This window comes from Neomonachus schauinslandi, chromosome X (assembly GCF_002201575.2).
Source record: "Neomonachus schauinslandi chromosome X, ASM220157v2, whole genome shotgun sequence".
NCBI lineage: Eukaryota > Metazoa > Chordata > Mammalia > Carnivora > Phocidae > Neomonachus > Neomonachus schauinslandi.
This window is the reverse complement of record NC_058419.1, coordinates 15,046,493-15,062,775: the sequence shown is the minus strand read 5'-3', so window position 1 is coordinate 15,062,775 and position 16,283 is coordinate 15,046,493. Positions and strand designations below refer to the sequence as shown.

At 41.2% G+C, this 16,283-nt stretch overlaps 1 protein-coding gene and 1 non-coding gene across 5 annotated transcripts; both read right to left on the bottom strand.

Moving 5' to 3' along the window:
• Nucleotides 1–3,971: 3,971 nt before the first annotated feature.
• RBMX (RNA binding motif protein X-linked) lies at nt 3,972–13,168 on the bottom strand. Of its 4 annotated transcripts, XR_006539364.1 has the most exons (10): nt 13,004–13,168; nt 11,745–11,874; nt 11,437–11,543; nt 10,734–10,905; nt 9,798–9,950; nt 9,177–9,291; nt 8,956–9,081; nt 8,773–8,855; nt 5,929–6,012; nt 3,972–5,232 (listed from the first exon to the last, which is right to left on the bottom strand). XR_006539364.1 is itself a non-coding variant. In XM_021685051.1 (9 exons), exons 2-9 carry the CDS (start codon nt 11,851–11,853, stop codon nt 7,834–7,836), a joined length of 1,176 nt encoding a protein of 391 aa, XP_021540726.1. In that variant the 5' UTR covers nt 11,854–11,874; nt 13,004–13,168; the 3' UTR covers nt 7,132–7,833. The 4 variants fall into 4 exon arrangements, 3 of the variants coding, with proteins under 3 accessions (XP_021540726.1, XP_044767463.1, XP_021540734.1); XM_021685051.1 differs by lacking the exons at nt 3,972–5,232; nt 5,929–6,012 and adding an exon at nt 7,132–8,144; XM_044911528.1 differs by lacking the exons at nt 3,972–5,232; nt 5,929–6,012 and adding an exon at nt 7,132–8,144 and having other exon boundaries at nt 9,798–9,884; nt 10,848–10,905; nt 13,004–13,157.
• On the bottom strand, nt 11,625–11,696 carry LOC123323533. Its single transcript, XR_006539466.1, has one exon. It is a non-coding gene; the product is annotated as a small nucleolar RNA SNORD61 (small nucleolar RNA).
• Nucleotides 13,169–16,283: the final 3,115 nt, after the last annotated feature.

Sequence of the window (16,283 nt, the reverse complement as noted above, 5' to 3'; positions counted from 1 at the left end):
AGACCAGAAGGAATTTCTAACTGTGCCCCCCCTTTTTTCCCTCCCCCAACATTACTCTGGAACCAGCCTTCTCCACCTCATCACCATGTTAAGACAAAGAACAGCAGTGCCAAGCCAGCTGGAGGTGGGTTACATGAAGGCAGCACTGAGGCCACTGCAGTGGGGAGCATAGCACGTTGTGAGCACACAGGCTGATCAGCTCCCACCCCCCCCAACACACAGTGAAACCCCAACCTCACATCTTATTTTTTTTATTTATTTATTTGACAGAGAGAGACAGCGAGAGGGAACACAAGCAGGGGGAGTGGCAGGCAGAGGAAGAAGCAGGCTTCCCGCAGAGCAAGGAGCCCGATTTGGGGCTCGATCCCAGGACCCTGGGATCATGACCTGAGCCGAAGGCAGGCCCCTTCACCAACTGAGCCACCCAGGTGCCCTGAACCTCACATCTTAAACCAGTAAATACACCCTAGACCCTCAAAGGCAGGACTGTGGCCAAGAATTCCTTGAGGCATCTGACTAGCCCGAGGAAAAACCTAAAGTCGCTGGTATCAGGGGTTCCCCAACAAACAGCCCCCACAGTGAAGCTCAGAGTTGAAGAGCCCTCAGAACTTACAAACAAGTTCATCTATTATAATCATGAGCACAAAACCAAAAATTTCCACTTAAGAAAGCCTCTAAACATAGAAGATGGAATTTGAAGTAAAATAAAAACCCAGTTGGGGCGCCTGGGTGGCTCAGTCGTTAAGTGTCTGCCTTCGGCTCAGGTCATGATCTCAGGGTCCTGGGATCGAGCCCCACATCGGGCTCCCTGCTCAGCAGGAAGCCTGCTTCTCCCTCCCACTCCCTCTGCTTGTGTTCCCTCTCTCGCTCTGTCTCTCTCTCTCTCAAATAAATAAATAAAAATCTTAAAAAAAAAAAAAAAACACAAAAAACTCAGCAACAGAAACTGAGGAAAAAACATTCCACAGGAAAAAAAAAAAACTTTTCAAAAATTAGTATCTTTTGGGGCACCCGGGTGGCTCGGTTGGTTAAGCATCTCCCTTCAACTCACGTCATGATCCCATGACCCCAGGCTTCCTGCTGGCAAGAGTCTTGCTTCTCCCTCTGCCTCTCCCCCTCCCCCCCTCAGGCTTGTGCGCCGTCTCTGGCTCAGTCTCTCTTAAATAAATAAAATCTTTAAAAATAGGGAAAAAAAATCAGTTATCTTTAGATAGCTTACAATATAGAGCTACAATAATCAAGATCAGACAGGTCAATAAAAATGTATGTAACGGTTCCTACAAACACATGGACGTAGTAATTCAATAGAAGAACAATCTTTTCAACACATACTAGAATGGATAGCTTTATTTAAAAAAAATTTCAACTCTTACCAAAAAAAATCAATTCAAAATGAATTACAGACCTAAGAAAGTTAGAACTACCAGACTTGTAATATATATACCAAAGTTAATCTCTTTATTTTGACAAATACACCAAAACTATGTAAGATGTTAAAATTAGGGCAAACTGGGTGTAGGATATATAGGAGCTCTATGCTATCTTTGCAACTTTTCTGTAAATTTAAAATCATCCCCCAAAAAAGTTCATTTTTTAAAAAAGTGCTCAGCATTAGTCATCAGGGAAATGCAAATTAAAATCTCAATGTGATACCACCCCACCCACCCACTAAAATGGGTAAAATGAAACAGATCAACAGCAGCCAATGTTGGAAAGCAACCAGAACACGCATAAATTGCTAGGAGGGCATAAAATGGCACACTCTCGCAACACTATTCAGCAGTTTAAAAATTAAACATATATAGTCTACCCTATTACCTCATCAATTCCACTCCAAATTTTATCCAAAATAAATGAACTATATGCCCAAGACTGGACAATATTCATAGCAACATTATTTCTAAGAGCCCCAAACTGGAAGTCCAGATGTCCAGCAAAACAGATGGACTATATACACACTGTAAACTATACACTAGAATTCTCTGCACCAAAAAGGTACAAATACAACTACATGGATCAATCTCAAAAACATGCCGAACGCAGCTAGACACAAAAAGTACACTGATATAAAATTCATATGAAGTCCTAAAATATGCACATCTACCCTGCAACAAAAGAAATCAGGTCAATTTTCTCTGGGCCTGGGAGAAGAGACACTGACTGGTAAGGGGCACAAGGAACTTTTTGGAGGGAAATATTCTGCCTATTGATAAATGGGTTATACAACTCTTTTCCAAGACTGATGAAACTGAACACAAGATCTGTGTGCATTTCACTATAAATTTTTTTAAAAAATAGAAATGCCACTCATTCATCAGAGATACATAAATTTAAACAATGAGATACAACGTGCCCACCAGAATGGCTACATTTAAAAGTACCAAGTACTGATAAGGGCACTGAGTAACTCAATTCAGAGTGGGTAGCAAGTTAAATGTTACAACTTTGGAAAAATGGCAACTTACTATAAAACTAAGTATCTATCCTATGATCCAGCAATTCCAAACAGAAGCGTTTTCATCTAATTACACACAGACATATATTAGAACATTCACAGAAACTTTATTCATAACAGCCAAGAGCTGGAAAAGTTCCAGGTCTCTATCAATAGGTAAACTGTACCATGCTTATACTTGGCAATGTTAAGAACTACAGATACACGTGGCAGAATGTTAAAAGCATTTTGCTAAAAAAAAAACTTTTTGCAAGGCTCCACTTTTATGATTACATTTAGCTGCTCCAGAATAGACAGAACTAGTCTACATCTTTGCAAAAGCAGGGCAAGAATTTTCTAGGAAGACGTCATAAGGTAACTTTGCTTGGGTGATAGCAATGTTCTCTATCTTGATAGTACATGTCTTGCCAAATTTCATGGTACACCGATTTAAACATTTCAAAGTTTAACATTCATCTTCAAAATCTGTAAATAGTGAGCTCATTGATACAGGTGTTTTTAGGGAAGCACACTGATGTGTGCAACTTAATTGATGAGAAGGACTGGCTTTTCTAGAGTAACTGCTGTGGAAGTAAGAAACTTAAATTTACAGGACAATACCTAGGGCTTTATTCCGCCATCCTAATGTTCAACAGACATTACTTTCTCATGTGATTACTTCTCAACTGGCTAAATAACCCAAATACCAAGTTTTAGGTGCAGATGAATTTAATGCATCTAACGGGTACCCCTAGAATGGAGGCTGCCCCCGTGGTCTGGCCCATGTCCTAAATCTAAACCTGTCAAGATGTTTGGATGCACTCAGAGGAAAACTCACACACCCAACAATCCAACTCAGCCTCACCTTCTATCGGACCTCATAGCCAATCAATGCCTTTCTGCACCACCCCTTCCAGTGCTCTGATACTCATTCATGCCCCCAACACCCCCCCCCCACCAGAAGCGGAGACTCCACCAGGCCCTGAACTCCATGGGTTGTCTTCCTTTGAATAAAGGACAAAGGTCACTAAACTTTTAGTTTTAACAGTATACCAGGAGTCAAATGTACACAGAGCAGTGGACAAAAGCAGAGAATGTTGTCAATACACAAGTATACTATTCATATGGTGCTGAGTTTAACAGCACTGCTGAAGGCCCAAATTAGGATTCACTACCAAGCTGAGCTAAAATGGACCGGTTTTCCCCCAAGAGTTAAGCAGAAGCACCAGAGTATATCTTTGGTCTTTCAACTTCTAGTTCTTCGATGTCACTGCTCCCATTTACCCACTTAGGGATAAAGATTAAATGCCATCACCTCAATTACCTGGATACCTACACCTGAAGCTCACTCCCCTAATAAAGGGGGCCTAGTCACGAAACAGGCCACCTTGGTTGACTATGTTCCATGGCAACTGCTCAAAAGTGAAGTGCATGAGAAGTAGAGTTTGCGGGAGGGGGAGAGGTGGACAGCATATTGAAAAGCCTGAAGTCCTTATTACAAAAAAATAAAAAGAACCCAGGGGCCACAAAAAATGCATGTTAAGTTTTATTAAGTTTCAAATACAAAACATTCCAAAAAGAGAAAAGTGATCTATAATATCTAAGTCCTATATTCAACTACCAGTTAAACAAAACATTCTTTATCATTCTTTTTTACAACCAGTATAAAGCCGGAAGAATCAAGACGGATTCTTTTTCCAATGGGGGAGTAAGTCTGCTGGGTCAGTAAACTATTTGCCAAACAGCGAAGGGTCATTTAGGTATGCTTAATTTGAATTTAGTATTCATGTTTACTATGATTAATTTCTATGTTCTACACTATTTTCAAGATATCTAAATAAAATCTCCAGAGCCAAAAAGTCATCAGAAGCATAATCCCAAGTAGTTTACATTACAGGAGGACTGAGGAAGACAGCTATGTTAAGTGCAACAACTACTTAAATTTGGTCAATACCCTCATCATGGTCTGTGATTAGAAGAGCCTGTCCAATGAAGATTACAAATTTTTGGACTATTTCTCACAGTTGCGAAGATTAAACACGATAGCACTGATTTTACTATGAAAAAAATCTCGGAAGTTTTTGTACTTAGTTCTTCTAACCCAACAACTCAAATCCAGTCCCTTTGAGAACATTAGCTTTATATACTATCGACTCTAGGCTCCAACATGACTGGTTTCCATGACAGGTGGTGGGGGTAAAGCAGGCTTCCCAACAGTACAGTTAAAAAAAAGTCAAGTGGCCCAATTGTTTCCAGTTCTTCAAGTGTGCTTTCAATCATCTCAGCTATGTTTCCAGTTAGTCTCCAGACACTACTCCTCCCTTCGCTTTATAGCTCAACCCTACTTCTGGATAAACTATACCAAATGTTCCACTTGGGGAAACATCAAACAGTTTAATGGATAGAGAGTTACCACTCATGCCTTTCATTTTTCTACTTCAAACTTCTGACAGTCAGCGATAATTAGGAAGTTCTAAATTGCAGAGTTGTCCCCAGGACTTTAACAAAAGGAAAGCCAAAGCTGTAAAAATCCACATAAAGAACCACAAGAACTTACTACCTCCACTTACCAATTTCCTTAACGGCTCCCCTTTATCTGGTCAATTACTTTTTTTTTTTTTTAAAGTAACTACCACTCCCTAGTTAAGTGCTAACCAACACTGATGCCTTCCTTCCTTAGATCCACAGGAACCCCTGAAGGCAAAAATCTATTGCCTGCACCAAACCAATTCTGATGAGTACTGCTTATGCAACTGTTGTGCCTTATCGACAATCAGCATTCTTCTGCTTCAACAACTCTGTAAAATGAAAAGCATGTGATCAGATCACAAGATATTCTTTTATTCTAGAAATTACTCCCCCCTCTTACCCATTCTTAAATACATACTTTATTGCTTTAACTGGCAATAGAAACATTTGCTTTAAATTGCAAACTCTAAAACGCAACCGAAAATACTCTTACAATTCCTGTTATCACTTTAGTAATACAGAGTATTAACTAGGTCATCATTACACCTGTTAACACTGCTACTCCAAGTGGGAACTGAGAAGCAGTGGCATCTGTTCTCCCTTTAGTCAATTTGTCAATTTGTGTTTTGTTCACATACCAAAACACAAAGTGCACAGCTCCAATCAACCACTGCTTGTGGGGACTATATTAGCAAGCTTTATACCTTTAAATATGAATTATAAAGGACCTTAAGAGGTACAAACTTCCAGTTACAGCATAAATAACTCCGCTGAAAAACACAGACTACAGGAAAAAATGCTAATATTGTATGACTGAGCCACTAATGGAAATATACCTGCTTAAAATACTTTGCCCTACATTCTAACGGGTACGTTAACGTACCAGGTGTTACACATTACAGCACTTTATCCTAATCCACAAGTTAAGATTATACCCCTTCACAGAGAACTTACAAGTATCACAGATATGCAAAGTGGAAAAGCTCTTACTTACACCTATAAAGGCCACAGCTTTTAAAACTTACCTTAGCATTTGATTTCTCTTGCTGCCAGCTTTATCTAGTGTGAATAAATCAGCACTCCAACCATTAATGACCAAAATCCTCAACCTGTAAAAATTAAATATGTAACTAGTTATCTCTCTTAAAGGAAAATCTTCAAAACTTGCCTACAACTGCTCTTTTCCAGAAAGAAAAGGCAAGTTCAGACTTGCAGCTTAACGTTATTTCATGTTCTACTAATTCTCAAAGTGGTGGAAGATTCACTGGCTTGGGATGGACTGGAATGGCTTAAAATGGTTAAGTTGCATGGCTTATGGATTCTCATTCTGTTCCAATGGTGCACTGCCATGTTAAATCCATAAGTTGAACGGACAAAACTTATTTGAAGGAATAAGTGCAGTGTAAGGATTTTAGTTGGAGGTCTTCAAGTTTACTATATTCAAGAGCATCTTTTTCAACTTCATGGCTGGACCTGGGTCATGCTGCCTCAGGTTTTGCTTTTTAAAGACCACTTGCAATAGATTTTCTCCATACAGTGTAGTTTCATAGAACTAAAAACAAGTCAGGCATCCAACTAAATGTCAAGTTTGCAATGGCTTACAGGGGCAGAGAGTGGAACCCCAAACTTAAGCCATTTCCTATATTGACTAAAAGGCTATTTTGAAAAATGTTAAAACATATGAAGCATGTTTAAAGGTCTTCATCAAAAATACTTAAAAAAAAAGGAAAAAAAAAGACACCCCCTCCCCAAGCCCCAGATCGCCATTGGTAAACAACAGCTGTATTAAGGCCTTTAAGTGTCATACATGCTTTAAAAAAAAAAAAAAATCCATGTGTTGAATTTGGAGGACTTCTAATATGCTATCGAACACTTTGCTTTTCCAAAAGTTTTTTTTTTTTTAAATCTAGAAAGCATTTCCATTGCCATGAGGTACAGTATGTCTCACTGTACTATGAGGAAGGTAAGTGTTCAAGCTCGACTTAGACGGAAAAACTAGTTTGCTTTGCTTACCATCTTTGCTGTTTCACAGGCATTTGATGCTTTAAATCTGATGTGGAATGCTGATAGATTCACTTTTTAGAAGTCATAAGCCTTTGAGAAGTTGGAGATAACTTCATTGCTTATCTATTTTCTCCTTTGCAATCAAGCTGTTCCTTAAAAGTGAGACACTACAGAGTTGCAAAAATTTGAAACAGTAAGAGCAAGCACCGTTTGCAGCTTCATGGTTGGTTTTGGCCAAACTTTTTATTTAGTATTCTGTAGTTGCTTAACACACACTTAAATGGTCTTATTGGGGGAGGGGGAAGGGGAGGTTCTTGTAGATTCCCAAGGAAATGTCAGAAAGGCAAAATATGGCCAGCATTATCCATTTGCTTTTTTGGGTTTACTGGGTGAATAGCACTTTCCTTACATAAGCATCTGATCTCAGGTTTTTCATACTGAGAACATTGAGATTTCAGTTTGAAGACACTCTGAAATCCTAGAGTAGCATACCCCGACCACCCTCTAATAGCTAGCTTGTTTGTATAGGCAGAAGGATTCACCTCTCCATTTTAGATGGCTAGATGTTTGTGGAAGGTCTTAGAATTGCTTTGCCTCATTTACTGGGAAAAATCAGATATAGGAAGTGGCCTTTAGGGACACTTTTAACTTGAAAAATTACAACACTAGTACACAAGTCAAGTCTTAACACATTTAACATTTGCTTATTGAAAGCAATGTCATAAAGTCAAATAAGATTAAACAGGTTTTACTTTTTTTTCCCTCACAAGAACATAAAAATTATGGAAGGGGAACTTAACAGGAAATTTAAAAAAAGGTAACACAATTTTTCCTTTTAGTAGTCCTTGGGTAGTTATGACAGAAAAGGTTCCACTTTTTTGTTTGTTTCTTTGAACAGGGATTTTGGTCCAAAGTTTTGTTTGTTTTTAATATCTGCTTCTGCCTCCCCCTCTATCAGATCGGCTTCCTCCACGGCCACCACCTCTTGGTGCTCCGCGGCTTGAACTGCTGTAGGAATCACGTGGAGGAGGGTACCCCCTTTCCATAGAAGGGGGAAGCCCTCTTTCTTGTCTGCCAACCCGATCACGACCACTTGAGTAGAGATCACTTCGGCTGCTTGAGTAACTGTCTCGACTTCCACCATATCCGTCACGTGAGCTGCTGTAATCATCATAGCGACTGCTTCCACCATAAGATGGCGGGGGCCCTCGTGTAGGTGGAGCACTACGTGAGTTACCTGCAGGGTCAATGGTCAGGTAATATGGCAACACTATAAATTGTATATATACAACATTTAAATCTGAATTTACAGAATTCTTGTATTAAACGTTTACTTTCTTAAATGGGAGGTTTTAAACTCTGCCATTGCTGGCCATTAACAGGGATTTGCTCATCTGCTGAGATACGGAAATGGATGGGTTTTAATGTTTGTTTGAAAAGACTGAAGACGGTGTGTATTTCAAGAGGATATTCCAGACAGCTTGTTATTTTATAGTAGACACTCAGACACTTTCCAGTGATAAGTTGCAATTTTGAACTGTAGACTTTCCTTCATATTGCAATGGTAAACATTTGATCTTGTTAATAAAATTTTTAAATTGTATTTTCACTGTTGGGGGAAAACACATAAGGCTGCCAATTTAAGCAAGCAAAATCCCCTCCAAAGCAAGCAAACAGCCTCAAAAAAAAAACTCAGAAAAAACAAAAGCCCCTCACAAAACTAGGAAAAGCCCAGCTGATAAAGTTACCCCTTAAAAGCAAGCAAATATCCCTTAAAAAGCAAGCACCACACAGCCTAATAAAGTGGCTCATGAACCTAAAAACTCAAGCTGGTGATATTCAAAGACCCTCAACCAGTATCTTACCATAACTCTCATATGAATCTCTGTAGGAACCTCCACTTGGATGATCTGAATAGTCACGATCACGACCATAGCCATCTCTATCACTAAATCCAAGAGAAAAACTTGTTTAGTTACAGGGCATCAATTTTCAGAGCAATTTCATTTTTTACAGCAAGCTTGTGGCAAGCAGCAATATTACTTTACCTATAGCCTCTCGATGGGTAGTCATCACGTGAACTGGAATGACCATAATCACGGTAAGTATAATCTCTTGGTGGTGGTGCATAATCTCTTGTATCACGAGAACTTGGGTAATCTCTGCTTGAATAGCTACAAAAACAAAATTTAACTTGGTTCACACTTTGGAACAGTTCTCCCTTCAACCTCAATTATTAGTAAGACAAACTACCACATTTGTCTGTTACCTGTCTTTAGTAGAGTATCCATCATCTCTTGGGGACAAATAAACATCTCTACGAGAGGGCAGGGGTTCCCTTCGAGGTGGGCCTCCATAACTATCTCTTCCGCGTGACACAGGAGCTTAAGGGAAAAAAAAAAACCCATTTTTAAAATATACCCAAAATGGAAAGCTAAGATGTGCATTTACATTCAGGCAATGAAAAGCAGGGATTCAAATAAGACAGTATGGACCTAAATCAAGACGTTTCTTCTTTAAAATTTCCTACTCACAATCTTTTCAGTACTTACAACTTTATGTACCTAGATTCCCCTCTAGTCCAGGAGTCAGTTTCATAAGCATCATTTTTATATTTAGAAGTTTATTTTGTTTAAGATTTTGAGAAAGCAAGAAAGAGCACAAGCAGAAGGGAGAGGAAGAGGGAGAAGCAGGCTCCCCGCTGAGCCAGGAGCCCTACATGGGGCTGGATCCTAGGACACTGGGATCATGACCTGACCTGAACGCAGAAGCTTAACAGAGTCACCCAGGCCCCCGTAAGTTTTTTATTTTAAAGCATCATTTTTGAAATTCACTTATCAATCCTTTGTTATAGTGGCAGAAGAGATTGTTTTATAAATCCAGCATTTACCTCTTCCTCCCATTCCACTGCTGCTTCGAACTGGTCCTGAAGGGGCAGATCTTTTAGGAGGAGGACCACCACTTCGTGGTGGTGGTCCTCTTTTTACTGGAAGTGGTCCCCTGGAAGAACTCATGTTAAAATTCATGGAATAGCCACCATCATCTACATTGAAATAGAAAAGAAAAACATGTTAATTCTAGCATCAATAAGAGGTTTCTTTGCTGTATCAATGACCATTTTCTGTTCAGTTGGGGAATCTTGAGTTTTTACTTGCCCAAGACTACCAAGCATAAGGGAGTCTATACAGACTAAAAACAAAACTGAAGTGTAGTCTAAGTTGCTTCAAAGAAAAATACAAATTGTTTCATTTTTATACACTTAAGTATTTATTATCAAAAATTCTCTAAGAAAAAATTTTCTGCAAATTCTGGATAATTTTGTTGCCCATGGTTTCATTTTTTTTTTATTATTTAAAAGTAATCTCTACAACCCAACATGGGACTCAAACTCATGCCCTATGATCAAGAGTTGTCAGCCAGGGGCGCCTGGGTGGCTCAGTTGGTTAAGCGACTGCCTTCGGCTCAGGTCATGATCCTGGAGTCCCTGGATCGAGTCCCGCATCGGGCTCCCTGCTCGGCAGGGAGCCTGCTTCTGCCTCTGACCCTACCCCCTCTCATGTGCTCTCTCTCTCTCTCTCATTCTGTCTCAAATAAATAAATAAAACCTTTAAAAAAAAAAAAAAGTTGTCAGCCAGGTTCCCATCCATTGTTTTTTTTAAATACTAACTTAGGATGCCTTCTACGTTTCTCTTAAGTCATTAGGACTTTGGTAAATGAGGTGTTCGGAGTATCAAAAGCTGGAGAATTTACAACAGGACTTAACCAATGCAGACTGGCGTGGGGTTTGCAGTTCTCCAACAAGCTTGGGGTAGACTCAAGTCATTACCCATGTGCCCTCCACGTGAGGGAGGTCCCCTGGTTCCTCCACTTCCTCCTCTTCCGCCTCTAAGACCTCTTGGAGGGCCTCTGCTTCTTGGAGGTGGAGGTGGTCCACGTCTACCACTTTCAAATGATGGTTTAGTGGCCTGTTCTACTTTGATGGCTTTTCCATCTAAGGACTAAAGAATATCAAAATGGTTAATCGCATCCTTATTTAAAGAGATCTTGCAGATCCATTCAGTATGCATTGTGACACCAATGTGCCCTCCAAAATGAGGTTTCTAGGTAAATTTAGCTCACCAATTAATCTGAGAAAAGCGGTAAAATACAGGGTCATTTTTCCATTCAAAGTTTTTTAGAACGATACTGATCAGTTGAGTCCCAACATAAGGTGAATCCATCACACTGCTGGTCAATAAAATTTAAAAAGCCAGACAGTCAACTTGTTATCAAATGCGATAACCGAAAATAAAAGCCAAGTTACCAAGTCATCTTATGGATTCTAAATCACACACGGTCATATATAATTTTCTGAACGGAAACAATTTAATAAGAGTATAATCCACAACTTTGCAAAATTGGAAATTACAAAGGGCAAAGATTAGAGGGCTCTGGAAAGGTATACATTCAAACACAACTCAAGAACTTCCCTAGACTAGACTTCAGTAACACTGATTATGCACTAGATAACAGTTATTGTGCAATCTCACCTTTCCATTCATGTCTCTGGCTGCATCCTTAGCATCTGCTGGGCTCTCAAAGGTGACAAAAGCAAATCCTCTCGATTTGTTGGTTTCACGATCTTTCATCAATAGAACTAAAAAAGTAGTTTTTTTGGGGGGGGGGGATAGTGTTACTCTAGTTCGAATTAAGTAACAAAAGTGCGCCTACAAAATGTAAGCTCAGAACTTCTTAGAGGACAAAATAGTGTATCATTTCAGACGATCAACGCAATCAAATACATCATAGCTTACATTTTTTATTTTAACAGCTCCCTATATGCTTTCAGGCAACTCACCTTCCACTATTCGTCCATATTTGCCAAATACTGCTTCAAGGGCTTTTTCATTTGTTTCTGTATTGAGGCCACCAATGAAAAGCTTTCCTGGGCGATCTGCTTCAACCATTTTTTTCCCCCTGGTGAGAGACTGTTGAAAACGAACAGTATTACCTCCCTATAAAAAGTTCAAGTTTATGGGACACAAGTATATTTACTGGTGTACCTTTCTTGTTTCTACTAAAATCATTTCTTCTAAACTGCAGACACCAAAAAGTATTTGTTTCTAAGCCTCAGCAGGAAACCAATTTAAGTAGTTTAGTGACAGTGGAGTTTACATTAAACTAGCTTAATGTAAATTAGTTAAAAAGGCCAATTTAACTAACACCTTCATCCTTAATCCACCTTGGCAATTTTAATTAAGTAACACCTACTCAGCATTTGAAAAAGCAATTCTAGTTTTAATCCTATTTGTGTTCCCTTTTAAAGATTCAATTATCACATTCCCAATTACCCTAATGGTTTTTTAAAGTGTATCGCCTCATTCAAGGTCACACAGGCCAGACGCAGGTCCTCTTCCAAGAACTTTGCCTTTCCTCATTAGGATTCTCTAATCAATCTAAGCAGAAATTTAAAGTTTGAGCCAAGTTTTACCTCCTCTTCTTCACCAGCCCCCAACCCCGCCGAAAAGGTTCTTTTAGAAGAAAAACAACAAAGGTTTCAGTATCGTTTCATAATAACGGAAGGTGGAAGCGCGCATCGTATCACTCAACACTCCATGACTGCAGCAGAACCCAATTAAAACCCGTCATTAAAAACCGCGTGGAAAACACAAAATGGCGACACTTGGAGTCAACCCAGAAAAACCTACACTGGTCAAGGGAGTAACTTTTGCCATCAGCAGTGGCTGGGAAAATTCCAAGGGCTTCCTCTCCAAGGCCGCCAATGAACAAGGACCCGCGTAAAAGCGCACGTGCCCATCCGTAGCGCCAGCGCCATCCCAATGCAGGTACCGCGGTGGGGCGGTCTGCCCTCGTCCCGTTCCAGCCGCGACCTCCGGCACCACCCCCGCAGGCGACAGCCAAACTTTCTCGAGAGGCACACAACGGAACGGAGCCCCCACGTCTGTTTTCCTCGGACACGCGCAGCTTTATCGAAATAGGTCGGCACCTTTCGGTTCTTAAAATGGCGCCCGCCACCCCCATCTCCAGGGAGATAATCCCAAGTTCTAACGTGGCAAGAAGGTACGAGAAACGAAAGAAGGGAAGGGTAACACGTACCGGAGGGGTGACGACGGTTCCAAGCTCCTACGAGCTCGCCGGCAGGGGCTTCGTAGCAGCTCAGCACGAGGGAGTGCCGCCGGTGCCGAGAACGGAAGAGGGAAGCCGCTAGCACTACTGCGCAACGAGGGCGAACAAAGGAGACAGCAAACTTTATACTGCCCGGGAACGAGGCTGAAGGACCCGGATGGAAACCGAGCTTAGAATTTGAAACGCAAAGGGAGGGGGAGCGGTTCCCAGTCTCCCCATTGGCTGTCTTCTCTGTCATTCACTCCTTGCTCCTCCCCTTTCCCCGGGCCCTCCGCGTTCTAGCCGGCGCCCGTTTCTAACCGTTTTCCCAGCCCCCACCCGTGCTCCACAAACCCGCGTTTTTGCTTTCCGCTAAAATGGTTCACGGGCTAGCTACATTTAATACCGAACTGAAATTTATTGCATATTCTAGGGGGCCGGACGCGGTGCTAAGCTTTATACCCATTAACTCATTTAATTCTCAAAACAATGCGATGAAGGTAGATACTCCTAACTATGCTAATTTTGCGTAAATGGGAAACAAGTTTAGATAAAATACGTCTTCCCAAAATATCTTCAACAAGAATTTTTAGTGAATGGGGAAAATTCTGATAAATGAATGTCACTTAGGGAGGGGAAAAAAAGTACAAAACAGCAGACAGTTATTTCATATAGAACAATTACTGAACACCTACTAATAAAAGGCAGGCTCTGGGCTTGCCTGTGAGGATACAACCCAGAACAAGCGAGACGAGGGAAAGGAGGCACTTACTTCGAAGGTAAAACTACCAAATTTGGCAAATAAAAATACAGGACGGCCAGTTAAGTTTGAATCTCAGATAAATTTTTTCAGGATACGTATGTCCCAAAATCATATACAAAAAACTTACTTGATGTTTAACTCAAATTTAAGTGGGCATTGTGTATTTTATCAGTGCCAATCTACCTGTGTTGGGGGGATTACAAAAATTTAAAATTCTCTATTTAAAAACCAACGAAAACAATTTTAATACAAATAACAAAACAATTACATGTTGTGATTAGTGCCAGGGAGGAAGTAAACTAGGTGCTTTGGTAGACAATATATGGGAGACCAAATTTGATTTTAGATGTCACATCAGATCTGAATGGAGAAAAGAAACTAACCATGGGAAAGCTTTTCAAGAAGAGAGAGCACTAAGCAGAAAGCACAGATCAAGAGAAAGAGATCCAGGGTGACAGCAATTTAAGGGGCATCAAGAGAGGGAACCAAGGAGGTAGGCAGAATCTTCGAACCCATTAAAAGATTGCAGAGGGTTAAGTGTGAAAGGAGGGATACCACTGGGGTTGGGTGAACAAACCTGGAGAGAGAGGGGCCTTGAATTAGGGTGGTGGCAGTGAAGATGGGGAGGAAGGAACAATTGTTAGGTATGTGTGGCAGGTAGTGTGGACAGAATTTGCTAATGAATCAGACGGGAAAGGGCTGGGGTAGAATTGAGGCAACAGAAGTCAGTATGGAGGACTAAGTAAATATCTGGCATAAATGGTGGTGGCCACTTACCAAAATGGTTGCAGAGAAGCAAGTTTGGGATGGAGATGTGGAGAAACTTGATGCTCAGAGTAGAGATCAGGGCTAAATTGTCGCTTACAAATGATAATACAAGAATGAGACCACCAAAAAAGAGAACACAATGGGAAAAGAAGGCCCAAGATCACACATTATTAACTAGAAAATCTGTATATGGAGAGAAGCAACTGGAAGGAAATATGCTAAAATGTTACCAGCTTATCTTCGCAAGAGTAGGATTTATTAACAATTGTTACTTTTCTTCTTCACAGTTACAATTACTCTGCCCACGGTCGCCTGGGTGTCTCAGTTGGTGAACCCTGTGCCTTCGGCTCAGGTCATGATCCCAGCGTCCTGGGATGGAGTCCTGCATGGGGCTCCTTGCTCAGCGGGGAGTCTGCTTCTCCCTCTGCCTGCTGCTCCCCCGCTTGTGCTCTCTCTCTCTCTCCCTGGCAAATAAATAAAACCTTTAAAAAAAATTACTCTGCCCATGGTGTATTATGGTATAAGCCAGGTAGGTGGTAGTAAATGATGTTCAAGTCATGGGTAAAAACCCCAAGGAGCCTTGGAACCAGCTCTGAATTAGTAACATTACTGGAGGGAACAGTACTCAGTAGGGCAAGAATATTGGTTCCTTTATTTCCTAGCCAAATAATGACAAATAAAGCAAAAGTCCTGTCCATTTGCCTTCAGGATGAGTTATGTAAATTACTGGCTGTGGTAATAGTTGGGAATTGGCCAGGTTGGCAAAAACCACTTAAATGCCTGGCTCAGCAAGCAGTCTGCACCCCCAGGAGGAATCAAGAGAAATCCCTCCCCCTGGATCGGCAGGCACTGTATTTCTGTCTCAAATCCAGACCGAGCACTACCAGATCTTCCCCTAGGCTCTGAGACTCAGCCAGGCCAACTCTACAATAAATGTCCCTGTCCCCTTGGGTCTCAAGAGGGAAATGTGCATCTATGTGGACCAGATCAGTCTGGTCTTTGCAATGAGTGCCCAGGAGTGTGTGTGTGGGGGGGGGCGGAACAGGACTTCCAAGGACAAGAAGCCAGAGTGCAAGTCAGGACAGAGGGGACAAAAGAAGAAGCTAGAGAGGGAGGGCCTACTGACTAGATCCAGGTAGCACTGAAGAGGGGAGCCTTTTTAAGAGGTGGACCGAGGTAATCAGATTCCATCTTAAAGAGATCACCACGGCTGCTGTCTGGAAACTACACTGGGGGAGGGAGGAGCCGGAAGCAGGGTATTGCTGATGTCATCCTGGAGAGGGGAGGTGGGCCAGCCCAATGTGAAGGGATCTGGCCAATGGACAGTGGGAGAAGCAGGTCTCACACAGCCCAAAAGTAATCTCTGAAACCCATCCCTCCCCCTCATGGATCCTCTCGACTTTTCCCTTTGCTGCTTTCTTTCGACTTAACTCCTTTGGATTATCATTAAGTATAGTTATATGTTCGCTTTACTATAATTTTTCCCTCCGTCCGGTTGATTCTGTCCAGATGCCATCTCGATGATTGACTGATAGACTGAGTCAAGCAATATTACTTCACCGCTAGGTATCCTTGGAATATAATCAGTGCCAAATAAATGTTGGCTGAATGACTTGCAAGCTCTTTTTGTTCTCCACGGTACTTAGTATGAGACGGGGGGGGGGGGGGGGGGAGGGGGAAGAGGAGTTTTGTCGAAATTTTGTTAGGCCTTTTTAAAATCTTACTTCCCCTCGACTGCCA

Bases quoted from the DNA above. Each gene is read 5' to 3' on its own strand.
- RBMX (XM_021685051.1), bottom strand. From the start codon at position 11,853: ATGGTTGAAGCAGATCGCCCAGGAAAGCTTTTCATTGGTGGCCTCAAT. The intron at 9,082-9,176 runs GTAACAGACAAA...TTGTTTTTGTAG, and splicing joins GGATACTCTACTAAAGACAG to CTATTCAAGCAGAGATTACC. The intron at 8,856-8,955 runs GTAAAGTAATAT...TCTTGGATTTAG, and splicing joins TACCCATCGAGAGGCTATAG to TGATAGAGATGGCTATGGTC.